General features: G+C 43.1%; 3 protein-coding genes across 5 annotated transcripts in view; all 3 read right to left on the bottom strand.

Annotated features, from left to right (window-relative positions):
* Positions 1-15,342, bottom strand: part of LOC146895486 (NXPE family member 3-like) — a 78,307-nt gene extending 62,965 nt beyond the window's left edge. Inside the window, exon 1 of the mRNA XM_087903394.1 lies at positions 15,264-15,342. The gene's annotated coding sequence lies outside the window, so the exon portion shown is untranslated. The remainder of the gene's footprint in view (positions 1-15,263) is intronic.
* The window catches only part of LOC148123115 (NXPE family member 3-like), a 39,263-nt gene extending 22,274 nt beyond the window's left edge, over positions 1-16,989 (bottom strand). For 2 of the 3 annotated variants that reach the window (XM_087903388.1, XM_087903389.1), the window contains exon 1: positions 10,133-10,271. In XM_087903388.1, coding sequence (XP_087759514.1) covers positions 10,133-10,189 — 57 coding nt within the window. In that variant the 5' untranslated portion in view covers positions 10,190-10,271. Of the gene's footprint in view, positions 1-10,132; positions 10,272-16,780 lie in introns of those variants that run through there. The other variant, XM_087903390.1, reaches the window with a different exon arrangement.
* The window catches only part of LOC148123114 (NXPE family member 3-like), a 30,877-nt gene continuing 13,957 nt past the window's right edge, over positions 10,347-27,266 (bottom strand). Inside the window, 2 exon segments of the mRNA XM_087903400.1 lie at positions 10,347-10,432; positions 25,725-25,937. Coding sequence (XP_087759526.1) covers positions 10,347-10,432; positions 25,725-25,937 — 299 coding nt within the window.

The following is a 27,266-nucleotide window of genomic DNA, read 5'->3' as shown; positions in this document are numbered from 1 at the left end:
AAGTTTTGAAGAAAGAAACTATGGAAGACACCAGAAAATGGAAAGATCCCCCATGCTCTTGGATAGGTAGGATCAACATAATAAAAATGGCAGTTTACCCAAAGCAATCTACATATTCAATGTAATCCCCATCAAAACTCCAGCACAATTCTTCACAGACCTTGAAAAAACAATGCTCAACTTCATGTATAAAACAAAGAAACCCAGAAAAGTCAAAACAATGCTCTACATAATAAATGAACTTCTTGAAGCATCACCATCCCTGACATCAAGAACTACTATAGGCTGAGCGATGGTGGTGTATACCTTTAATATCAGCACTTGGGAGGCAGAGGCAGGTAGATCTCTGTGAGTTCAAGATCAGCCTGGTCTAAAAGACCTAGGTCCAGGACAGGTTTCAAAGCTACTGAGAAACCCTGTCTTGAAAAACAAAAATCTATTATAGAGCTACAGTAATTAAAGCAGTGTGATATTGGCATAAAAACAGACAGATGAACCAATGGAACTGAATCAAAGACCCTGATATTAAGTCACACACCTATGAACAACTGATTTTTGACAAAGAAACTAAAATTATACAATGGAAAAAAGAAAAAAGTATCTTCACCAATTGGTGTTGGTATAACTGAATATCAACATGTAGAAGAATGCAAATAGATCTATATCTACCACCATGCATAAAACTTAACTGCAAATGGATCAAAGACCTCAACATAAATCCTCCAACACTGAACTTCATTGAAGAGAAATTGAGAAGGAGCCTTGAACGTATAGGCACAGGAGGCCACTTCCTAAATACAACCCCAGTAGCATAGACACTGAGAGCAACAATTAATAAATGGGGCCTCCTGAAACTGAGAAGCTTCTGAAGGCAAAGGACACAGTCACTAAGATATAGGTAGCCTACAGAATGGGAAAAGATCTTCACTAACTGCACATCAGACAGAAGGCTGATCTCCAAAATATATAAAGAACTCAAGAACCTAGACATTAGGTTATCAAATAATCTTATCAAAAAATGGGGTACATATTGAAACAAAAAATTCTCAATAAGAATCTCAAATGGCTGAAAGACACATAAGGTATTGCTCAACACCCATAGCCATCAGGGAAATGCAAATCAAAACAACTCTGAGATACCATCTTACACCTGTCAGAATGACTAAGATAAAGAACACCAATGATAGCTTATGCTGGAGAGAATGTGGAGTAAGGGGAACACTTCTCCATTGCTGGTGGGAGTGCAAACTTGTACAGGCACTTTGGATACAAATGTGGTGGTTCCTCAGAAATTTGGGAATTAACCGATGTCAGGATCCAGCAATACCACTCTTGGGCATATATCCAAAGGATGCTCAATCAAACTACAAGGATGTTTGTTCAACTATGTTCATAGCAGCATTATTCATAAAAGCCAGAACTTGGAAACAACCCAGGTGCCTCTCAACTGAAGAATGGATAAAGAAAATGTGGCAATTTACACAATGGAGTCCTACTCAGTGGTAAAAAAAAAACAATGACATCTTGAAATATGTTACTTCCATGAATGGAACTTAAAAAAACCATTTTGAGTGAGGTAACCCAGACCCAAATAGGCAGACATGATATGTACTCACTCATAAGTGGATGTAAAGCAAAGGATAACCAGCCTATAGTCCACGATCCCAGGGAAGCTAGGTAACAAGAAGAACCCTAAGACAGACATACATTGCTCCCCTGGGAAGAGGAAACAGACAAAACATCTTGAGAAATTTGAGAGGGGGACAGAAGAGAGGGTAGGAAGGGAGGAGTAAGGGAGGGGAGAAGGTGAAAGAGGAGAATATGAGGGAATGGGATGCTCTAGAAGGGAGAATGACAGTGAGAGAGAGAAAGGAAAGAGATATCTTGCTTGAGGAAGCCATTAAAGGGCTAGCTACGAACATGGCACGTGGCAAATTCCCAGGAATCCACAAGGATGACCCTAGCTAAGACTCTAAGTGACCGTGGAGAGGACACTTAAACTGGCCTTCCCCTGTAATCAGATTGATGAATACCTTAATTGTCATAATAGAACCTTTATCCAGCAACTGAAAGAAGCAAATAGAGATCCACAGTTAAGCACTGGGCCAAGCTACAGGAGACCAGCCCAAGAGAGGGAGGAGTAATAACATGAGCAATGGGGTCAAGCCCATGATGGGGATACTCACAGAGACAGCTGACCTGAGCTAGTGAGAGCTCACTGACTCTGGATTGACAGTGGGGGAACCTGCATAGAACCAAACTAGGCCCACTGAATGTGGGGAACAGTTGTGAGGCTCGTCCAGTCTGTGGGGCCAGTGGTAGTGGGACTAGGATTTATCCCTAGTGCTTGAACTGGGATCTAGGAGCAAGTTCTCTTTGAAGGGATACCTTGCTCAGTCTAGATAAAGCGGGGAGAGCCTTGGTCTTGCCTCAAAATGATGTGTCAGGCTTTGTTGACTCCCATGGGAAGCCTTACCCTTTCTGAGGAGTGAATGGGGGATAAGGGGAAGGGTGGGCAGGAAGAAGAGTAGGGAGCGGGAACAGGGATAGTTATGTAAAATGAGAAAAGACTGCATTAAAAATATTAATAAAAAAACTCCCCTGACTCTGCCCTTCTTCCCAGCATTCTCTCTGCTCCAAAAATCCTGCCTAACCTTTGGTCAGTCAGCTTTTTATTAACAATGAGAGCAATACATGTTTACAGTGTACAAAGAATGTTCCATATCCCTCTCCCACACCTTCTCCCATATCATCCCTTCCCACCTCCCCTCACCATCTCCCCCACACCACCTCCACCACACTATGACCCTTATAGTATCCCCCCACAACATCTACCTCATACTATCCTGCCACACTGTCCCCACACACATCATCCCCCCACAAACACCATCCTCCACCCCTCCACACACCATCCCCATACCATCCCCCCCACATCATCCCCTACCCCTACACACACCATCTCACACATACATACCATCCCCCGACCACCTCACACCAATACCCCCATATACACCATTTCCCACATACAACACCCCCCACACCATTCCCACCCCACTCCGTCCCCTCACACACCACTCACCCATAATATAAACAATTATATATATATACATATATACATATATATATATATATATATATAGTTGTTGTTATTGTTTTTTGAGACAGGGTTTCTTTGTGGCTTTGGAGCCTGTCGTGGAACTAGCTTGTAGAGCAGGCTAGCCTTGAACTCACAGAGATCTGCCTGCCTCTGCCCCCCCAAGTGCTGGGATTAAAGGCATGTGCCACCACTGCCCAGCTGTAAAACAATAATAAATTTTAAAAAAATATTACGCAGGAAGATGAGGCTTCACTTCCTCAACTGCAAGAATGAAGCAGAGAAAGAAAACTGGAAATAGGGCGATGCTTAAACTCTCAAAGCCCAGAGTCAATGACACAAAGTCACACCTTCCAAAGCTTCCCAAACACCACCACCAAATAAGGAGCAAATTCAAATGAAGAGCCTGTAAGGGACATCTCTCACTTAAGCTACCACACATGAGATGATAAGTTATGATGCACACAGTCATAGGGATATAAAGATGTAACATGAGGGGGGCGGCTTGTTGTGGTTTCCATCCTGCCCGGTACCCCACAACCAGCAAGCCCCAAGGAAAATCACAGAGTCTACATTAGGTTATAAACTGATTGGCCCATTAGGTCAGGCTTCTTGTTAACTCTTATAACTTATGTTACCCATTATCCTTATCTACATTAGCCACATGGCTCCGTACCTTTCTCAGCTGGGCAAGTTACATGCTGCCTCTTCAGTGGTCTGCGCAGGAGTGGAGAGAGAGCGTCCTGTGTCCCAGAATACTCCCAGTCTCTTTGCTCCACCCCTACTTCCTGTCTGGCTTTCCCGCCTATACTGCCTGCCTGGCCAATCAGTGCTTTATTAAAATATGATTGACAGAATACAGACAATTCTCCCACACCATTTCCCTCTTTTTTTTTTAAACAAAGGAAAATATCCATAGTCCATTTGTTGGGAATGTGGACGTAATATTTCAGGCTACTTCCTGCTGGTTGGGGGTGCTGATAATCTTATGGGGACCTAAGGAAAATTTAGAGTTATAATAAAGTCCTGACTGGTGTATCCTGTGAGTCTCAAAAAAAAAAAAGAGGGGAGTATTCTGGAAGCAGAAGCTCCCTCCGCCACTCCTGCGCAGACCACCAGAGAAGCAACATGTAACTTGCCCAGCTAAGAAATGTACGGAGCCATGTGGCTAATGTAGATAAGGATAATGGGGTAACGTAAGTTATAAGAGCTAATAAGTAGCCTGACCTAATGGGCCAATCAGTTTATAACCTTATGGAGTCCTGTGTGTGATTTCTCTTTGGAATTTTCCGGCTGTGGGGTACCGGGCGGGACGGAAACCCCAACAAGCTGGCCCCCTCATGCTACAGAAAGATGGCTTGGTGCCCAAGAACACATACTACTCTTGTAGAAGACCAGTGTTTAGTACCCAGAACCCACAATAGACATCCCACAATTCCCTATTACTTCAGATTCAGAGGATCTGACAGCTTCTCCTGAACTCTGCAGACACCTGGACTCATGTACATGCACATGCATGCACATGCACACCATACACACACGCATGCATGCACACACACACACACACACACACACACACACCCCAAAGAAAATCTTAAAAGATCTGCAGTCATTAAGGTGATGAGTTATTGGTGCAAGAATAAATAAATAGGACAGTATAACAGAGTGCCTAGAATAGACCCACACTCTATGATCATGTGATGGAAAAGCAATGCTTTAAAATAATCAGGAACAAGCAGGGTTATGTCCCAAATGCATCATGTAAGACAAGTATATAGTTAATAATAAGAAAACTTTGAACCAGTGGTAGTACATGTATGTATGTAATCCTGGAGGAGGAGGCAAGGGGATCCTGAGTTCAAGGCCAGCTTGGGCTTCAGAAGAAGATCATTATATCTAAACAACAAATAAGAAAACAATAAAAAAAATCAAGGACTTGGAGCTATAGAGATGAATCAACAGGTAAGATCAGGTACTGAAGCACGATTAATAAAAACTCGGGGATAGAAATTGGAGTTTAACCTGAAGGACAGAAAAGCAAACAGCCAGCCACTGGCTCTTACCTTGACCTCAGTCTGAAACTAAAGGCATGCACCACTCGGTTTCTATGGTAAACTAGTGTGACTACTGGATTAAAGGTGTGTTTTACCACTGCCTGGTCTGTAAGGCTGACCAGTGGGGCTGTTTTACTCTCCGATCTTCAGGCGAGCTTTATTTATTAAAATACAAATGAAATGCCACTACAAGGTAGTGTTTTGCATAGGATCCAAGATCACTGATGGACGGTGGTGGTGCATGCCTTTAATCCCAGCACTCGGAAGGCAGAGGAAGGAGGATCTTTGTGAGTTCGAGGCTAGCCTGGACTACAAAAGTTAGTTTCAGGACAGGTTCCAAAGCTACAGAGAAACCTTGTCTAAGGGGAAAAAAAAAAAACACCAAAAAACAGTTCCCAGCACCCTTGTCAGATGCCTCAGAACCTGCTGTAACTCCAGCTCCAGGATGTCTGACACCAGCTTTTGACTCTGTGGGCACCCAAAGTTTTGTGCATATACCCCCCACCCCCAGACAGACACGCATTTATAAATAACATTTATAACTTGATAAGGAAAACGTAGGCAATTTAACTCAATCAAAAACGAGCAGAGGGGCTGGAGAGACAGCAAATGGTTAAGAGCAATGCCCTTGGAGAAGATCCATGTTTAGTATCCAACACCCACCTCAGGTGACTCAAGACTGCCTTTACCTCCAGTTCCGGGGGGGTGGGGGGGGGGAACTGATGCCCTCTTCTGGCCATCATTGGCATCTGCACTCATATGCACTAAAAGACCAGCTTTTCTTTCTTTCTCTCTTTCTCTCTTTCTCTCTTTCTCTCTTTCTCTCTTTCTCTCTTTCTCTCTTTCTTTCTCTCTCTCTCTCTCTCTCTCTCTCTCTCTCTCTCCTTCCTTCCTTCCTTCCTTCCTTCCTTCCTTCCTTCCTTCCTATCCTTCTTTCTTTCTTTCCTTCTGGTTTTTGTTTATTTGTTTGCTTTCTTGATTGTTTTCTGAGACAACCAGAGGGTGGAGCTAGCCACTAGCTGACGAAAATTAACCATAGAGGCTTTAGAGGACTGTGGACAGATAAGAGACAGGAAATAGTAATGCAAGACTGAGGGAGGATTTCAGCCCTTTTGAGTAAAGGAATCGAAGAGATAGGAGGTCACTGGTGGCTTCTCCACGTTTTATCTGATCATTCAGGTTCTTACCCCAATATATGACTCCTAATTTTTTTTATTGATAAAGAATAATTAGATAAATACGTCATCTGGCAACCCAACTCAGGGCACAAAGTCACAAGATAGCTGCTCACCTCCCACCCCGCCCCCACCCCCAGCTCCGGTTTGGCCCTACTGGAGCCATATTCACCAGACTTGCCACATTGCTTCTAGCTTTTTCTTTTTTACCCCAAGCCCTCTGAGTGAATCTGAGATTTTTCTGTTGCAAACTCTCTAAAACAGCCTCCAGATGCCTCCCAAATTCCACAGGCCCCAAACTCCAGATGTGCCTGGGCTCCAAACAGAGTTAGCTGCCCACTACTGCCTTCAGGCAGCACCTGCAACATATGCTTCTTCTGCACATTTGCCTGTGTCTGATTTTCAGACGACTGACTCCTTATCCCCATGGGTTGTTGACCACTCCTGGATCCCACTCCTTTTTGCCATTACCCCACTAGGTCAGCCACCTGACACTCACTGGAGCTTCTATTCTTGCTGTGATTGCCACATACTTTCAGCTCATACCTACACGCCATCAGCTGCAGCTGCCTTCAGCCAAGTGGTGAACCATCTGTTCTCTCTGCCCAGCCATGCTATGCAGCAACAGCCAGCCTCATACTTCACATTCTAAAGATGGCATCTTATCAGTTAATTTTTTTTTTTTGCATTTGGCACCGATATCAAGCAACATTTTTAGGGACAAAACATGAATTACCAAAGTGATGAAATTATGTCAATCCCAGCTAAGGTGATTTTCCCTTCATTTAATTGTTCCATTTTCAAAATATCCGTTGTGGAACTATACAGAAACCTAACAGCCTGCATTGTAATATTTCCCATTTTTAATGTGGGAAAAAATTTTTAAACTGATCCCCCCCTTAGAAATTCCCAGTTGTCTTCACAGAATGTATTTATTGGGATGAAAGGATAGAGAGGAAAATTAATATATGATTAACATAGCAATGAATTTATGTGGATGCGATTTGTTACAGCAATGGAAAACCCAGATTAGCATTCCTGCAATCTCAGAAACAGACCATAAACTAACATGTTTCTGAGAAAAATATTAAATGGTATTATAAAGAACAGTCACCAACCATTCAAAAACAGGGCACAACAGCTGCTGATCTTTTAAAGGTACCAACAGCTCTACCTTTAAAATGGTTAACTGACAAAACTGTCTGGCTGGAACAATGGCCTTTTACACCAAAAAAATCACAAGCCTTAGAACAGCTGGTACTTGAAGAAATGGAATTTGAGGCTGGAGAGACGGCTCAGGGGGCAGAGTGCCCGACTGCTCCGCCTGAGGACCCGAATTCTATTCCCGTCCGAGCACCACATGTACTTCCGTGACTAGCGCCGCCTGCTGGGCGGCCTGCAGAGCGATCCTCACATACAGTCTCCCACTGTCCACTGTACATCCTCGTAGAGTAGTAGGCCAAAAAAGGAAAAAAAAAAAAAAGAAATGGAATTTGAAAATGGATGTGTTTCATTTTGTAGAATTTGGGAAGCTGAAATATGCATGACACACCACGGGTACATATTCAGGATTTCAATGGGAAATTGCTTTAAGTTCTGTAAAGTCTGATTATGTAATTATACATTTATTAGAAGTTATGGCCATCATAGCGACTCCTGTACAAATAAAGACTGATAATGCCCCAGCATATGTCTCTGGTAAAATGAAATAGTTTTTACATATTACAACATAAAGGATATTACATGAAAACCACACATTCATACAGGGCAAGCAGTTATAGAAAGATCTAATCTCACACTAAAAGAAATACTTAATAAACAGAAACAAGATTAATAAACAGAAAAGGGCAACAAAGACCCCCTTTTAAAGAACCCTTTCTACACAGTCCATCAGAGGCTGGACCTGCCTGCTGCCACACAGCCTAAAAATTCATCTTGGAGTGCCCAACCTCTTTCTTCAACCTCCTCACAGAACACAGAACACCCCAAGTTTGATTAAGGTGACTAACAAGTGCATAGACAACTTCCCAATGGCTCCATCACTGAAGGAAATCTCCTCCTCTCCCCGCAGAGTCCATTAAACAGCCTGTAGATCCAGGGAGAGGGAAGCCCTTCTGAACTGCCTGCGCGACAGGGATTACTTTTACGTTTGTTCTCCCTTTCTTTGGGCGTTTTTAAGACAGGTCTTAGGAATTGGCCTGGAGCTTGTTCCATAGGTCAGTCTCCAACTCATAATTCTCTTTCTCTGCCTCCCAAAGTCTGGGACTCCACATGGAAGGCTACCATCTCCAGCTTGCCTGGGTTATAGTCACGTAGACGTGTGTCTTTAACCTCTTTGGACATTAGATGTATGTTAATGTGCCTTTAACGTCTTTGGACATTGGATGTATGTCACAGCATAACTCCTTTCAGTATGTGCAAAGGAGTGTAAAGGTTAAGGGAGGGCACACAACACGAAATTGTTATGGAAATGAAATCAGAAATCAACATTATTGGAAAGAAGGAATTCATTTTTTCTTAATCCTTTTCACTTTTTTATTTTTCTCAGAATCATGTCCAATTTGTCTTCTCATATTTCAAATTATACATTTTCTAGAAAAGGTAAGAAACCTATACTTTCATACCAAAAAAAAAACAACAAAACCTTGCTGCCTAAATATCAATCACAACATCCCGTAACCTAAAATTTCACTTTTGACAGACAGGAAGAATTTCCTCCCAAACAGTCTAGACGTTTTTTGTACACAACTTCAAAGAGGAAACACTAGGTCATGCTAAACTCTTTTTCTTGCTTTTGCTCCAGGAAGGGTTTAGTTTCTTTCTTATTTACGGTGTCAGTCATACACATATGCAATGCACACGGACCATATTCACCCCACTGTTGTCTACCATTCTCTCACTCTCACTGCCCCCTTTACCCACCCAGTCCTGCGTGTGTGTGTGTGTGTGTGTGTGCAAGACCTTTTCTATTCCCTGACTTTATTTCCCTCTAGGCTAAAGGCAGAAGCAGACACCAAGAGACTTCGTTCTCTTAAACTGGGTCAGAGAGAACAACATCTTCTAAAGTCAAGAGAACTGAGAACTCAAATTGCTGATGTGGAACAGGGTTATGACTGTCTTTATCAGAGCCGCTGTGATGACAGGCAAGCCAGCCTCAACAAGGTCCAGGCAGTCTCTAGACTTTTGCCTGTGGAAGAACGGCTGGGGGAGGGTCGTTAGATCCTCCCCTGGAATTCAGCTGCCCCCACCCTGAACCTTTTCCAGTTCTCTGCAGGTCTGCTCCAGCTTCTCGCAGTGTCTGGAGGGGCTGGAACATGCAGAAGGTGGCAGCTGGAGCAGGGAGAACTCCATTTATGCAGCTATAGGGAAGTTGTTTGTGGAGCCCATTTGTTGATGTGTTTGTTCGGAGATTATTTGTGCTCCTTAAGTAAGCCCAATAAACCCCCTTATTAAGCTATCTAGACTTAGGTAGAATTGCTCTTTTGTCTGTTGGCACTGCCCTACCTCGGAGAAGCAAACATCTGGTCATTTCTTCCCAACCAAAGTCTATATACTTGCTCCTATTTTTTCTCCTTGGGGACTTCCTAAAAACTTCTGACTTTAGATTCCCTGATGACACCAACACACAGCTGACCACACACTTCTTAGATGATGCTCTCCCCTGCAGCTGATGCTCCCAGATGTCTCTCAGGGGTGGGAGGAGGAAGAATGAGTGCTTCCCTCAGTCCACTCTCCAGTGTTAAAGCATTAACCAAGCCAAACACAGAGAAGCAATTATGACACCATTAAGAGGCAAGGAAAGTACTTACCAAAATCAGGACGATTAACCCCACAGTCAGGGTCTTGTAGCTCTTGAATTGCCCCATGGATAGATCCGCACGGTGAAGACTCTTGTGGAACTGTCAGTAGGACTCCAGGTATCTCACACAGCATCAGGAGTTTAAGAGGCCCTCCCATAGTAAAGGAGCTTATCCACTGTGTTCAGTTCCAATTTCCGTGAACCCTTTCACCTTGTGCATATTATTACATGACATCAAATAAAGGGACACGGAAATAACCGCAGCAATGGCCATTAGTGGGGAGGTCAGGCTGGCTCCATAACCTAGGTGCTGAAGTAGAATTCAGGTGATAAAACAGGATTTTTTAAAATTTACATATGTACTTCTATGGTGTAGACTCCTGGCTCCCAGTGAGTGAGTGGGAACGTGTGCCCAATGATTGTTTGTTGGGGAGCAAAGATTCTTGGACTCAAGCTGTGGCCCTTACCAGTGCCTTGTCAGGCAGAGCACAGATCAGCACCAGATCCAACACCTGGGTCCAAGATGCGGAGCTGGCAGGTGTGTGGGGATCTCCTCTGCCCCTTGAAATATGGCTTAGCTGTGTCAGAGGTTAGTTTTTGTTTGTTGTTTGTTTTCCCTCACAGACAGATTAACACAATAGAGACTGATCAATGGTCCCTTTATGGGGAAAAAAAATTAATGGGCCCAACTTCTAGCAGACAGTTGCAACTAGGACACAAATCACGTAAGCCTGGGCTGATTACATTTCCTGAGTTTTGGTCAGTCATCATATGGGTGCATTCTCCCCTCCTGCTTGTCTAATCAATACTGAAATGAGTGATGAACTTTCATTTTAACTAAACGAATGAGCAAAATTTAGTCATAGCTCCTTATCTCGTACAAAGCGACCACCTTATAATTGTTCAGGGTATATTATTACTCAACAACAACTTCACCACCATTTTTTCAGCTTAAAAGTTCCCAAACGGGTGGGTTAGAATCTTCCCGGTAAGCCACGAACTCGTGATGCTACACACATTATTAAAAATGGGTTAATTAATATGTGAGAATTAGCCAATAAGGGGCTGGAGGTAACGGGCCAGGCAGTGTTTAAAAGAAAAAAAAAAGTTCCCAAACGGTGTGCCCTCGGTCACTCATGGCAAGTTTTGGGCCATGTCAATAGGGAATGTCCTTATCTGCCTATGGCTGTGAAGGATTTGGCTCTGCTCTCTCAGTTGCTTTCTGGGGAATCTCAGTTCAATTCCATAAGAAAAATAATACCCAAAGCAGAGCGGGTTCCTGGCTTATTAAACAATGCTGCTGCTAAAAGGGGTAGTTCATTGAATTAGTTCCTCACTTAGCAATCACTTATCCTTCTTTCTGCCTCTTCACCTGCTGAAGTTATGTACCAACAAGGTGTAGAAATGTATACAATTAACAATTCTCCTGTATGTAAATTTATAACTCCTTATTTACAAGAAATTACAGACTTAATAATGATGGGAAAGACAGATCTTAAGCAACTCACTGGTAAAAAGCCTGTAGAAATAACTGTGCCACTAAACAAAACGCATGTTGATTATTTGTTCCCCAGTGATAATAATCGGCAGATGCCATAGCATGTTCGTCCAGATCTATAGATAATCAGTATCCACAAGATCCCCAATTAAGATATTTTAAAATGGCTCATGGGTATTGCTTTAACTATCACTAAAAATCCTGTAGAGATTGGTTACATAATTTTACAGATGGCTCTTTTTTATATACATGCTCCACAATCCTTCCTAACTTGGCAGAAATGATTGTGCGTATAGACAGAGTGGAATGGAAGGATGGAAACATTTGGAATGAGGTCCTCAAGGATGGAGTCCAGCAAACAGAGAGTTGTAATGGATGGCTCATGAGCAGCTTGAGAAAGAAATGGAAGAAATCTTTAGTGTGCTCTCTCCTTCAGCTGAGAATCCTTGCCTTGAAAATAAAGGGATAAAAAGCATCCAATCTTATTCAGACAGGTCATTAATACTGAACTGCTGGGTCCTCTGTCTCTAGAGAGCAGGATGAGTTGGCCCAGGAGGAAAGCCAGGAACAGCATTGTTAATGCCAGCAAGAGGCTGCTGCAAACAGTCTTGTCTGTTTTGAGACTATAAATGCCTGGTCAGCTTACACATCCTTTCATGGGTGTGCTCTCAGCAGTGGCAAATTAAGGACTTGTATCCTGTCCTTTACATCAAAAACAGGCTTTTTCATTTCAGGCCTTTTAGGCACAGAGCATCCCAACTCCCCAGATTCCTTTATGTTATGACTACTACAGCGTCATTTACTAAGTTCATACTTTTGTACATCATAACAAATAGTTCAGAATGACAGTTAAACAATCTTGGGGTAGGTTTAAAAGGGAAAATAATAGCAAACTGGAATCAAAAAAGTTTTTTCCCCCCAGGGGATCAAGGAATGCAAACACTATTACATGTCTGTCAAATTCCCTTGGAGGCCAAAAGGAGTTAAACCCAAAGTGCAATCAATAGGAGTTAGATTCTTTCAAAGTTTTCACCTTAAATTGTTTCTTGTACTGCCTGAGAATTCGTTTCATCGACTGCCTACAGACGGTGGTAGCACCTCGCACTCAGCTCTTCCTTCAAGAACTGCTGTGCTTTGGTACTATTCACACTTTTATTTTGTTTACAGCATCAGCTGGATACAGTCTTATTCTTTCCCTTTCTTTCTTTCTTTCTTTCTTTCTTTCTTTCTTTCTTTCTTTCTTTCTTTCTTTCTATCGTCTTCAAGACAGGGTTTCTCTCTGTAGACCTGGCTGTCCTAGAACTTCCTTTGCAGACCAGGCTGGCCTTGAACTCATAGAGCTCCATCTGCCTATGCCTCTCAAATGCTGGTTTTAAAGTCGGTCACCTCTACTGCCCAGATGATTATGTACTTTCATGCTTACATGAGAAAACACAATTATTTTCTCCTTCTGAATTTTATGTGATTATTTATAGGTACTTCTGAGTATGCTGTTACCTTGTAGAAGTGTCTTCTTGAGTTCAAAATTGAAATTATTTGAATTTTAAAGCTCCCAAATCTTATAACCTGTCTTAGTTAGAGTTACTATAGCTGTGAAGAGACACCACGAACACGGAAACTCTTATAAGGAAAACATTTAATTGAGGGAGCTTACTCACAGTTTCAGAGGCTCAGTCCATTATCATCATTGAGCAGAGGGGGCATGACCCTGAGAGTCCTACATCCTGCAGGCAAAAGGAAGTTGACTGACAGTCACACTGAGGGAAGCCAGAGCAAAAGAGACCTCAAAGCTACCCCTACAATGACACACTTCTTCACACAAGGCCATACCTACTACTAGTACTACTTCCTTTGGGGGCCATTTTCTTTCAAATCACCACATAGCCTTAGGTTTAAATCTTTAAAAGTTAATGATCATTGTTAATCAAGTGGACTTTTTGTTTTTTTAATTTTGTGCTTATCCTTGGTCTAATATGTGACCAGACCGTGGCAAGGCAGGAAGTTAGGGGAGGCTCATGAGAGCCCATCCTCTATTAAAGGCATTATTTTATACACTATTTCAAACTTGCAGTCGTAATTAGTAGTAAGGTTCTCAAATCAGCCTGACATCTGAAACTACAGCTGTCTGTGTCTGTGTCTGCTGTCAGGTGTATAGAGATCTGTGCTGGGATGCACTACAGGCAAACACAATGCCTCTCCCTAGCTAGTCTCTGACTGAGCACGGCTCCAGGTGTGGCATGGGGCCCTGGTGGCTCCAGGAAAACACCATTGTGTCATATCTAGAATTTGACTTTGTCACATAGACATTTATGCATTTCTTTTTAGGATTGTTATTACAACTAAAAATTGATAATGGCCTTGATTATACTAGCAAACTCTTTGAAGACTTTGGCAATTTATGAAATATTGGTCATGTTACTAAAATCCCTTACTATCCACAAGATGAAGCTATGTGAAAAACACTTAACTGGCAAAATTTAAAAAAATAAAAACTGGTTCTATATGCCCACCCCAATTCCCACATACTATGCTACATTCAACTCTGCTAACTTTCAGTCTTCACTTTGAAAGATCATGCTTTTCTGCTTCCCCAGAGCCACACACAGCCTAACGTAGAAGAAAAAAAAAACCCTCTAGAAACTAATCGATGGAAAGGGCCTGATGTTCCTCTAATATCAAGGTGAGATTATATTTACTTCTTTCCAGAAAATGAACAAGGTCTCAAAATGGCTCCCACTCTCATGCTTCTGACCAGGACAGCCTCCCAGAGAGCACTGGATCAATGAAATATCCCAAGGCAGACAACAAACCTATCAAGAGGGATGTGCCAAAGGGAAGAGTAAGCTGAGAACTTGGGGAGACATCAATACTCACCTAACCCCACATGGTCCTGCAGAACCTCAACAGCTGCTAGTCAAACAGTCTGCTCTTCCAGGACAGGGCCAGCACCCCAGCTTTCATGATCCCCATCCCCAACAATGACGCCTCAGTGCAAACAGGAAGTAGTTGTATAGAAGATTTCATCAACCCTTATCTTTATCGATTATCAACAAAAAGGCTGGGATGTAAGGTTTCAAACAGAAAAACGGCTGAGGTGTCTACTTTGTAAAGATACATGAAAAAGAAATCTACCTATCGGTGGGCCCTGCCAAGGTATGCCAGGCCTTGAGCAACAGAGTTAGTGCAAGAGGTTTGTTGGGGGAGGGAGGAAGCTGGGAGTGAAAGGCCATGTCAGGATGGGGACATGTGAGAGTCAGACAGACAGACAGAGAGACAAGGGGAAGAAGAGAGGCAAGAGAGGAGAAGAGGCAGGGGAGAGAAGAAGAGGCAAGAAAGGAAAGAGGAGCCAAGCGCGGAAAGAGGAGGCAAAAGAGCAAGATGTGCCTGGCAGGCACTTTTGAGGGGTGCATATGTCGCATAGCTGACATGGAAAGGCACCTGGGTCCTGGCTTACCTGCTTTGGAGGCAGATGCAGGCTGCTGCTGTAGTAAAAACTAACATACTTAAAGTATCAAAGTGAACCTGGGCTCCAGGTTCTCCCTGTATTCCTCAGTCCCTACCTGTTACATGACACTCCGGGCTGGCATATCCTACCCCTTACCCTAAACTTCCCCAAATCAACAAATCCTCAGCTCATTGTTACCACAGAGATGAAGTTGGTTCCTGAGACCCACAGCGAACTGAGAGGGAGAGGGATGGGAGTTTGGGGGCCTCCATTTGGACTTGTACCCACACTACGGGGCTCCCTGAGGAACGAAGACAGGAAGGTCAGTGGCTGTGTCCCCACACTGTGTCCTCCCCATGGCTCTGCATTTCTCTGGCTTCTCCACTTACTTTTAAAGTCACAGAGGGTCAGCAGCGATGAGAATAGGACCAGGGCCTTGACATGGGCCACATCTGTTTCAGGGAAGGCCGGTTTGTTCCTGTCCTCGTGGCAGACGGGTTTTTACTTTCACATTATCAGCAGTTAGAGTAGTGGCTCCCACAACCTAGCCCTATTTCATTTGCTTTTTGAAGGGCCTAGTGGTAGTCAACTCAGGGTGGGGGAGGTTTCACCCACTTAAAGTTACAGTATCAGGATTTGATTGCCACTTCCTGGACCCGCAATGGTGGGGAAGCTGCAGGGGTTACTGCCATCAGTCAGCTCTTGGCCTCAGGGACAGGAGGGTGCATGGCTGCTCCTGAGGCATCCAGCCTTACCCAGGGAAGGGGCAGTGAATGGAGCTACTGGAGAATGCAAGATCTTACATTCAGGAAAGCCACTGGAGAGTGATCCAGGCGCCAGCCTGAACGACCCAGCACACTCTCATTACATGCTGAAAAGTTTTTACATCCCAACAAACCTCTCCGCCGACACAATAATCCAAATGAAACCAAATTAGAAAAAGCCCAGGTATAATGGATGCCAGCGCTCCAGGATGGCCTTCCGGAACCCCCAGGGACGGAGAGTGGGAGTAAGACTTGAAAACCATGTGCTCCTTCTCTGGAGGACAGTTTAAATAGTCTGTGGGAGTGGTCTTGACCCTCTCTGGGGAGGGGTCACCCTTGGTGGGCTTTTTTGAAGGTGGAGTCTGGACTGTGGCAACTCCCAGGGGAGGGGCCTTGCGATGGAGCTTTCCACTCAAGCATTCAAGACTCCTTGGATGTATGGGTGTCAGGGCTGGGGTGAAGCCTTAAGCCAAACACATACTAGCAGTTCGTAATTTGAGTCTGCAGCCCACTGTCCCCCCTCAGCTCCTGTCCCATATCCACCCAGAAACCCAAAGAGAGGCTTCCCTTGCGCCTTGTAGAGCTCTGCTTGTTGGCAGCCGACTTCGAGCTGCTTAGACCTGAAGCGTGGTCGCCTGAGACGTTTTGTTTATCTCCTCCATCCTGCTGACTCCCATTCTAATCAGCTGACTTCCCTCAGCCGCCCTTACCACCATCTACCCATTTATGTCCTTATCTGCTGGAAAGAGTGAAGTGACAAGTTGGCTGGCTTGTCACCCCATGTCGCCCTTGGCTTCACTGAAGCAGCCTAGGTAACCCAGACAACACATGGCTCACTCCTTCACTCGCCTGTAACATGAAGGCCAGCTTGTTGGAGTTTGTGTCCTGCCCAGTTCTTGTAGCTTATATTAACCTATTATTCTTATCTATGTTAGCCACATGGCTCAGTACCTTTCTCAGCCGGGCAATTCACATCTTCCTTCTTCGGTGATCTGGGAAGAACTGCGGAGGGAGCTTCCTGCTTCTCAGAATCCTCCTGTTATCATGGCCACGCCTCTGTTCCTGCCTGGCCAATCAGCGTTTATTTAAAACATGATTGATTGACAGAATACAGACAAATCTTCTGCACCACTTCTCTCTCTCTCTCTCTCTCTCTCTCTCTCTCTCTCTCTCTCTCTCCCTCTCTTTTTGTTTTTTGTTTTTTGCTTTTTGTTTTTCGAGACAGGGTTTCTCTGTGGCTTTGGAGCCTGTTCTGAAACTAGCTCTTGTAGTCCAGGCTGACCTCCAACTCACAAAGATACACCTGCCTCTACCTCCGAAGTGCTGGGATTAAAGGCATGTGCCACCACCGCCCGGCTTCTCTCTCTTTTTTTTAAACAAAGGAAATATTCATAGTCCATTTGTTGGGAATGTGGGTAGTATTCCAGGCTACTTCCGGCTGGTTGGGGGTGCTGATAATCTTATGGAGACCTAAAGAAAATTTAGAATTATCATCAAGTCCTGACTGGAGTATCCTGTGAGTCCTGATCATCTCAGGCAGCAGTCTTGAATCTGTTCTGGATGTAGAACTTAAACATCTGGGCCATCTGTTCCTACTGGAGATTTCTCAGGTGATCTTCCTTGATGAAACCTGATTTTTCTTAGCTCAAAATGAATCCACAGCCTCTCATTTCCTGTGGAAACAAAAGCAAACCCTTTTCTCCAAAGTAACATACCTTTTGCTGGGAGAAAGGAGGTAGAGTGAGGGAGAAGCTATGGACCTGCCACCAGAGACAGATGCCTGAACCTTGCCAGTAGGCCACGAGCCTTGTGGTAAAACATAAAATAATGGAAATGGGTTAAATTAAAATGAAAAGTTATCCAATAAGAAGTTAGAGCTAATAGTTCAAGCAGTGATTTAATACAGTTTCTTGTGGTTATTTTGGGAGTCTGGGCAGTTGGGAATTGAACAAGCAGCCTCTTAATTACAGATTAATGCACCAACATGGCCAACTAAATTCACATAAAACCTGAAAAAGCTTAAAAAGTAATCTTAGACACAAAAGAAAAGAGATAAGCCTGGCTTCTTGGTAGCCAGCATTGTGCTAGTGGCATGCCGCAGCTCCTTTAATAGAGGTTTTCCTGATTCAGCAGAAAAAAACGATGCTGTTTTGAAACAGTGGCTTCCTGGGCCCTGCCACTGGCACAAACACTGGCTCTTTCAGGAGACCAAGCATTTAAATGGGGTTTGTGAGCAGAGTGCTATAACTTGCTTAATGGCAACATAGACCCAGTGTGTGCCTGAAAATGGGGCTGTGAATATGACTCATGCTAGACAGACCTTGGCCTCACCATGTTGGACTGGGCAGAGCCAAACGACAAAACAGCCTTAGTTGCTGCTTAGCATTTTAAAAAGCACTCCTGGGCAGAAAAGAATTTTAGATACATACTAGAACAGATTCAGACATAAAAGGACTGTAAACTAGTCACAGTGTGGTTAAAAAATGTACATGGGTTTGGGAGAGAGAAGAAAAAGAGTATAGAGAGTTAGAAAAAGAAAGAAATCACTTTTAAAAAATGAAGCAAAGTCTTTAAAGAGACAGAGTACAGTCACAGATTAAAGGAGAAAAGATAAGAATATATTTAAAAGTAATAGAATAAAAACAAATAAGCTATGTAAAGATGGAATATACACAGAGTGTCTGGATTATGTAAATTATTGTGTTTTCTTTGAATTTTTTGACTGTAACCAAACATATATACTTTAAAGAATATATGTAACCTTTAAGGAAGCTAAGTAACCAACATATATACTTTAAAGATATCTTCAGATTTTGAGTTTAAGGCTATGTTGCTTTAGAAAAGAGTTTCTTCTTTTGTTTCTCCAAAGGATGAAAACCTGTGAAATCTATCCAGACTAATGTGGTTTCGTGGACCAAGACTCTCTGAAAGGTTGCTGTGAATACCCCCCAAAAATTACTTTGCACAACAAAAAGCCGGAAGCAGTTTGGAGATGACTACACCCAAATTTCCAAATATTGTTTATAAATGCTTCTCTACATTTAAAGGGGGTATACTATAGAGATTTGCATTGGTATGAATCTTGGTTTATTGATAAAAATTTAAGGCCAATTTTATTATATGTGTATTTCTGTTCTTCATTAAGGTTGTGTTTGTGCAGTTCATTTAAAAATGTAATATATAATTCAGAAATATAGGTTAATAGAAAGTCATCTATAATAGTAAATTTGTAGTCATGTTAGTTAGATTTTCTAGATATATAAAGATGTATTTCAGTTAGGTATTCTTCAAATCTCTCAGAGAACTTCAGAATGTGGCATTTAAAATGTTTTAAGAAGTTAGGACTTTTCATGATGAGACACATCTGCTCCCAGCAGCACCAATTACTTCAAGAGGAAGATGAGCATCGAAAAGGCTCCTTGTGAAGTTTGCTAGCCATTTGGGCAAGAAACTGCTCTTGCCTGTACTGCTTGATATTATGCTGTGTGAACTGTCTATGCAGGACACACAGAGAAATATCTGCTAAATTTGCCTAAAGGTGAGACGATCCTTCGGGGTTCCTGCGTCATGAAAGAGTCTGCTAGACATTCTGCAGGATACAGAAGAAAGTGACTGACAAACTGCCAATATAGGCAGAACTGTCTTTGAAATTTCTTGTTTCATGGAAAAGTTGCTGGATACTATGGGCTTGTAGGCTGAAGATGGATGCCCCGATGCTACTGAATAATTTTGGATGACTGTCCAGGCAGCAAGATGTCTCTGTCATTTCTAGAGTTTCAGAAGTTGCTTACAATGCACTCACTGTTTACTTAGGTAATTTTATATACTTCTGGAGTCTTTGATGGAGTTGAAGAATTTAGTTATAGTTTTCCTTAGTTATGATAAAAGATAAAGTAGATATAAATATTTAACTATAATTCTTGCTTAATATCTGTCTTGTCATATGTAATTTTACTATGGTAAATTTAAAGCCTTCCTTTTTTATTTAAACAGAAAAGGGGAGGGGATGTGGGACTCCCCTCTGTATGCTGTGAATACCATTGGTTAATAAAGAAACTGACTTTGCCTGATAGGGTAGAGTAGAGCTAGGTGGGGAAAACTAAACTAAATGCTGCAAGAAGAAAGGCAGAGTCAGGGGAGAAGCCATGGAGCTGCCAGAGACAGACATGGTGAAACCTTGCCAGTAGGCCATGAGCCTCATGGTAAAATATAAATTAATGGAGATGGGTTAATTCTAGACATAAGAGCTAGCTAGCAATATGCTCAAGTAATAGACCAAGCAGTGATTTAATTAGTACAATTTCTGTGTGGTTATTTTGGGAGTCTGGGCAGCTGGGAAACGAACAAGCAGCCTCCCTACAACAGATGTGTAACCTGTTTCCCTGCTCAGAAGGTTGGGAATGGAGGTGGCAAATATCCGAGGTGATCCTTGTGCTATCTGTATGACTGAGACCACACCAGATCCTCCCCTAAACCCTTAACATAACACACGTACCCTATCCAAAGTGTCCATCCTCATGAAAAACATGAAACGAACTTTGAAAAAAGTTTTGATATGATTCTGCATCTTTGTGCACACAGGAAACTTTCCCCCAAATAGTACAGCACTTCAAGATGCTTCAAATTAACTGCTTGGTGTCAGGCTGTTGAAGTTTAAAGCCACACAGGCAACTGAGTCCTGGTGAACTGGACTTCTTATTTGCCTCACCTTCAGAGTTACTCTAAGGACTCTGGTATCTGCGGAGATCCTACAGAGCGTCCCGCAACACCTACTCAGAGAGTAAAAGGAGACCTCGATTTTACAACCTTTCTTTAAGGGGACTCTAGTATAATATCTGCTCTAGGCTTAAGAGGGGTCCATAGGCAGGAAGTATGTCAGGATGTGTGCTCACCTCTGATTGGATGAGCAAGACAGAATGTGTGATCACCCTCAATTTGGGGAAGGTGTGAAGTACATAGCCCTGTGGGTTTTGCCTTTCTAAGCACCCGACTAAAGTATTTTGAGGCCATTCTGTGGGGATCCCAGGTACGAACCTGGCTAGTGTCCATCCTTCTGGCCAATATTTAATAAAGCTTGCTTCAAAATTGACTTAAAAAATTGGTAGTGGTCTTATTCTCTCTCAGTGTGATTAACAGTGGGGGGAGGGTACAAGTACTTGCCAGTTTTTATAGACCCTCTACAGTTGGGTAGAAGGCAGGGGGTCTTGGCCTGAAAAGAGAGTCGCAGAAGGGTCTTCCTTGTGCCCCAAGGATTGTGGTATCAGTTGGGTAGATTCTGAGAAATGCCTTGCTCAGTTATGGATATAAGACGCCACAAGTTTATCCACTGCCCTATACTGGAGCCTATACAGGGGGAATAAAAATGTATGGGTTGATGGAAAAACAATGAGACACCAGGATATTTCTTTCTGGGAGTGTTTAAAAAGAACAGACCCTATTATAAAACTAAGAAACTGAGCCAGGCAGTGGTGGCTCACTCCTTTAATCCCAGCACTGTGGAGGCAGAGGCAGGTGGGTCCCTGTGAGTTGAGGCTAGCCTGGTCTACTAGAGCTAGTTCAGGGCAGGCTCCAAGCCACAGAGAAACCCTGTCTCATGCCCCCCCCCCAAAAAAACCCTAAAGAACTGAAAAATATTATAAGCAGCCAGTTAAATGCTTATTATGAGATTTTGTAAAACTTGCATTTTAGAAGATATCAAATGACCTGTAATTCAAACCTGCAAGAGAGGGAGAAGGAGGAGCAGAATCAAGAGTTTAAGGCCAAGCTGGTTGTGCAGGCCCACAATCCCCCACCATGAAACAATCCATTTCCACCCTATTTTACTTATGGCTTCTATTCCTGTGATAAAAACCATCACTAAAAAGGAGTTTGGGGAGTGTGATGGCTATTTTTGCTTGTCAACTTCACTATCTCTGGAATTAATTGAAACCCCAAAGTGAAGGGGCACACCTATGGTGGACTTTTGATTACTTAAGTGGGAAGATGCACTTTTAATTCAGATCTTCTCAGTGGGAAGACATACCTTTAATCCAGATCTTTTTAAAAAAGATCTATTTATTTATTTATTTATTTATTTATTATGTATACAATAGTCTGTCTGTGTGTATGTCTGCAGGCCAGAAGAGGGTACCAGACCTCAATACAGATTGTTGTGAGCCACCATGTGGTTGCTGGTAGTTGAATTTAGGACCTTTGGAAGAGCAGGCAATGCTCTTAACCACTGAGCCATCTCTCCAGCCCTAATCCAGATCTTTTGAGGTGATAAGACCCACATCTATTCAGGTCCATGCCTTCTGCTGGAAGTCTATATAAGGACACAGAAGAAGGAAGCCTTTGCTCTTTGCTTGCTTGCTCCTGCCTCATTGGCAAGTCCATTTATCCCTTCACTGGCAGTAGAGCCTACTTCCTTGCAAGTCTAGTGTTTACTGAAGACCATCTGAGACATCCAGCCTAGCGGACTGAACAGCTACTGGATTCTTGTACCTTCCATTCATTAGCAGCCATTGTTATTCATTACACTGTAAATCACAGCTTGTAAGTCTTTCTAATAAATCCCCTGTGTGTGTGTGTGTGTGTGTGTATGCATATAAATAACACACACACACATATATACACACACTTATACATACATGTACACACACACTGTAACATGAGGGCATGCTTGTTGGGGTTTCTGTCTTGCCTGGTTCCCGCAGTCATTATGTCCCAAAGAAAAATCACACAGATTTCTATATTAGATGAAAACTGATTGGCCCATTAACTCAGGCTTTGTATTAGCTTTTATAACTTATATTAAGCCATTATTCTTATCTATGTTAGCCACATGGCTCAGTACATTTTTCAGCGGGGCAGGTCACATCCTGCTTCTTCAGTGTCTGAACAGGACTGGGCTGGAATGGGTTTCCTCCTTCCCAGAATTCTCCTGTTCTCATTGACCTGCTTCTACTTCTTGTCTGGTTGCCCTGCTTATATTTGCTGCCTGGCTACTGGCCAATCAGCATTTATTTAAAACATAATTGACAGAATATATAAGTTTTGCTACTTTACTCAAGAGAACCCTGAATAATATACTGGGTCTTACTTTTCTCTCTGTCACACATCTTTGATTCCTCCTCCTGCTTCTCCCTTTCTTTTTCCACTTCTTCTTCTTTCTGTATGTTTTGAGACAGAGTATCTCTATGCACCCCTGATTTTCCTGAAACTTACTATATAGACCAGGTTGACCTTGAACTCACTGAGGTCTACCTTTTTCTGCCTCCTTTGTGTTGGAATTTAAACCACCACACCTGTCTCATTTGTCCATTTCTTTTTCTTTTTTCTCTGTTTTTTTTTTAGACAGAGTTTCTCTGTAGCTGTGGAGCCTTTCCTTGAACTAGCTCTTGTAGACCAGGCTGGCCTGGAACTCAAAGAAATTCGCCTGCCTCTGCCTCCTGAGTGCTGGGATGAAAGGCGTGTGCCACAACCACTCAGCTATTTTTCATTTCTTAATGAATGCATTGGTTCATCTCTGTGCTATATATAATTATTTATTTAGTATTGTTTTAAAAGTGTGATTTCACATTTATTATTATTATTATTATTATTTTCTTTTTTTTATTTTTTTATTATTAAATTATAAAAGTTTCCATTTCAGCCCCTCCTCCCACCACCCTCCCACTCCCCCCACTCACTCTCCCCCTCCCTCTCCATCCCCCAGAGCAGTCAGGGTTTCCTGCCCTGTGGGAAGCCCGAGTTCCTCCCCCCTCCCTCCAGGTCCAGGGAAGGTGAGAGTCCAAACAGACTGGAGCGCCAAAATCCAGTACATGCAGAGGAAGCAAGTCCCAGTGTCATTGTCAACGGCTTTTCAAAAAGGCTCCGGGCCAGCCACATTCAGAGAATCTGGCTGGATCATGTCCTCGTTCAGTCCCAGTCTAACAGGCCTTGGTGAACTCCCATTATATCAGTCCCCTTGTATCAGTGGGTGCTCGCATCCCTCGCAGTCCTGATTACTTTTTTTATTTTCTTCATCATTCTGTTCCTCATTTGGACTGTGGAGTGCTCAGTTCGGTGTTCCAATATGGGTCTCCATCTGTATCGCCATCCAACGTGTATAATACACATCCAATGTGTATAATATATAATATATTACATGTACATTTTCTCAAAAACATATGTTCAATATACATATTACACATATGTAGAAACACAAGTCCTCTGCAAGCACTCATCCCTGAGCCATGTTCCAGTCCTTAATTCTATAAAATGTTGGCTATGTTACACACTTTTCTTCTTTTTTCTCTCTTCTTTGTTCACTTGTTGTAGGACAGGGGCCTGTCTCACAGTCCAGGCTGATTGAGGGTGACCTTGGACTCTTGATGGACCTGTCCCCACCTGCTGAGATTACAGTCAGGCCCTGCCATGTCCCATGTTGCCACATGTTTTTCCACCTCTCCTTCCCTCCCATACTTTCCTTTCCCTGCCCTTTTCTACCTCCCCTCCTCTCTTCTCCCCCCTTCCTTTGTGCTGTTGTGTGAAGATATGTGTTTATGACATATGTGAGTGAGTGTGCACACGAGTGTATCATGGAGTGCACATGCACATGGAGTCAACTTTTGAGAGTCAGCTCTCCTTGCACCATGAAGGTTCTAGGGTTTGAATTCAGATCACCAGGCTTGCATAGCAAATGCCTTAACCTGCTGAGATGTTTTACTGGCCTCCGCCCATTTTTCTTTACCATCTTTACCTGCAAGGAATTCAGACACTTCCTTCTCTTGGGTTTTTGTTGAAGAGTTACCAGACTCCTGCACCTCATTCCATACTTCAAGAGGAACATTATCTAATGTTTCTCTGTTGTCTTAAATGCAGCGTGGATAAAAGAAACCTACTATCTCTACTCAAGTTGCTCTCGACTTCCTGAATTTCCCCCGCATCCCAGTCAACTAATATCTTGATAATGACCTCCAGATGTTTTTGTTCTCATTGCTTGTTTTTGTTTTGAGTTAAGGGCTTATGTAGCTCAGGCTGGCCTCAACCTCACTAGATAGCCAAGGAAGACCCTGAACTCCTTATCCTTCTGTTTCTACCTGAGTATACTACTTTAACCCAGGTTTTTTTCTCTCATCTCTCTTTACTTTTTTTTTTATTTTTTAGAAGGGTCTCATTGTATTGTTCTGTCCTGTCTCTTTAAGAGACAACCATGCCCATTCCCTCCCCCATCCACCGTCCACCAAGGCAAGCTGATCTTCAGCTTCCAGTCTTAGTCTCTTCCTTTCTGTCCCAATCTTGAAGAGGCAGCTTCTGTCTCTCTCTTCTCTCCTTCCCCCTCTCTGTTTATCTCTCTCTCTTTGCCTCTCACTCTCTGCTCTTCCCCTTCTCTTCTTCCCTTCCATAACCCACTAAATAAATATCCAACTTTACTCTGCGTGGCATGACTATGGCTCTGCCTCTCACCTGCCATGCGGCTTCCTGCTTGGGACCCGGCTACCTTCGTGACCTACCATGGTCTCATGTTCCACTGCCTACTTCCGCCACTTGGGAACCTGCAGCATTTTACTTAAACCATTATGTTCACTGTGTGTCCATGGCTGGTCTGTAGCTCACTACGGTGGCTAATTCTAAGTTACTTAAGTTGTGGACACATTTGGTAATATACTTGCAGTGCAAACATGAGGACCTGAGTTGGAGCCCCGAGAGCCTATATTAAAAAGCTAGGTGTGGTCATGTATGCTTGGAATCCTAGTGCTGGACAGTGGGATGGATTCTCAGGTGTCCTAATCTGCTTTTCATCAACTTAGTACAACCTACAGTTATCTGGAAAGAGAATTTATAATTGAAAAATGCCTCCATTGAGTCATGGGAGTCTCCTTCAATGTAAGTGTTGCCTGACTTTCCCTCCTCTGCCCCCATGGTCACTCACAGGGCACTGTGTCTCGCAGATATTCCCACCACTGCCGAAGGGTGGAATCTCCCATCATGTAGACAATGTGGCCAGCCAGGCAGTTCAGGATGCTGTCCACAGTGGGGAAAGTGCGGCTAGAACAGAACGTTGAGTGCCATCTGTCTTGGTAGTAGAAGCCAGAGGGTTTTGGAGACAGGTGGCCAGGGCGGCATGGGGGTCGAGAGGGCAAGGCTATAGGAGAGAGAAAAACAGAGCAGAGTAAATTAGAAAAATATGGACATCTTATAAAATGTCAATATTCTTAATATTTTTGTAAATGAATCTTTATTTACACTTGTTTATTTGTGTGTGGATGTGTGCATGCCAAATCACACATGTGGTACTTAAAGGGCAGCATTTGGGAGTCAGTTATTTACCTTACCTGTATATCCCAAGGTTTGAACTCAGGTCATCAGCCTTGCCTACAAGCCCCTTTGCACAGTGAGCCATTTCTATGCTCCAGTCAGGCATACTTCTATATACTATATATGTAGCATATCAATGCCTCTTACAGAACCTGTGAAGTGTGTGTGTGTGTGTGTGTGTGTGTGTGTGTGTGTGTGTGTGGTGTGTGCACGCACACACACGAGTGTTTGAAACAATCTTCTGTAGCTCATGGTAGCCATAAACTTCCCATGAAGCTGAGAATGGTCTTGTCTTCCTAATCCTCCTGCCTTCACCCCTACAGTGCTGGGACTACAGGTGTGCTCGTTCACAGTCGAGATGTAGCACTCTTTGTAGCATGTCGCAGGCTTTTTCTTTTGGCCATCAATCAACTCCCAAATCATGACACAGAAACTACCTATTAGTTAGGAATGCTAGGCCTTACCTTATGCTTCTCCCATTAGTGCTTAAACTTAACATGTTTCTCTTCATACGTTTTACCTCAAGGCTTTTTAACCTTTATTTATTTTTGCCTTTTATTTCTTTTTTTTAAATCAGTTTTTTTTCTGTAGTTGTAGTTTTATAACCTGTCCTAGAGCTTGCTCTGTAGACCAGGCTGGCCTTGAACTCACAGAGATCTGCTTGCTTCTGCCTTCTGAGTGCACCCCCACCCAGAGGGTTTTTTTTACCTCCATCATTCTCTCTTTCTCTCTCTCTCTCTCTCTCTCTCTCTCTCTCTCTCTCTCTCTCTCTCTTTCTTTGTGTATATCTTACTTTCCTGTTATCTCTATGACTGGCTGGTGGCTGCCTGATTTTTGGTCGGGGCATATCCCTCTCTCCCTTGTTCAAGTCTCTTTCCTTGTTCTCTGGGGCCTAGAGTTCGCCTCTGACTTATTCTCTCTGCCCTCCATCTTTTCTCTGCCTAGGTATTGGCTGGTTAGCTTTTATTTATAGACCAATAAGGCACCTTAGGCAGGCAAGGTGAAACATCCACACATCTTTTCTGTGGGGGCACAGAAATGGGAGCCTATTTCCATAGGTTATTGTGACTTGGTTATTGGAACTTACCTCTAGGCCTTCAAGGTTATTGTGTTTCTACCTCAAAGGTTCTCTAGATTTAGAGCAGAGAGTTCTGCT

The sequence above is a fragment of the Myodes glareolus genome, chromosome 2, assembly GCF_982192425.1.
Source record: "Myodes glareolus chromosome 2, mMyoGla1.1, whole genome shotgun sequence".
In the NCBI taxonomy this organism is placed as follows: domain Eukaryota; kingdom Metazoa; phylum Chordata; class Mammalia; order Rodentia; family Cricetidae; genus Myodes; species Myodes glareolus.
Note: the sequence above shows the minus strand (reverse complement) of the source record. Positions and strands in the feature narration are given on the sequence as shown.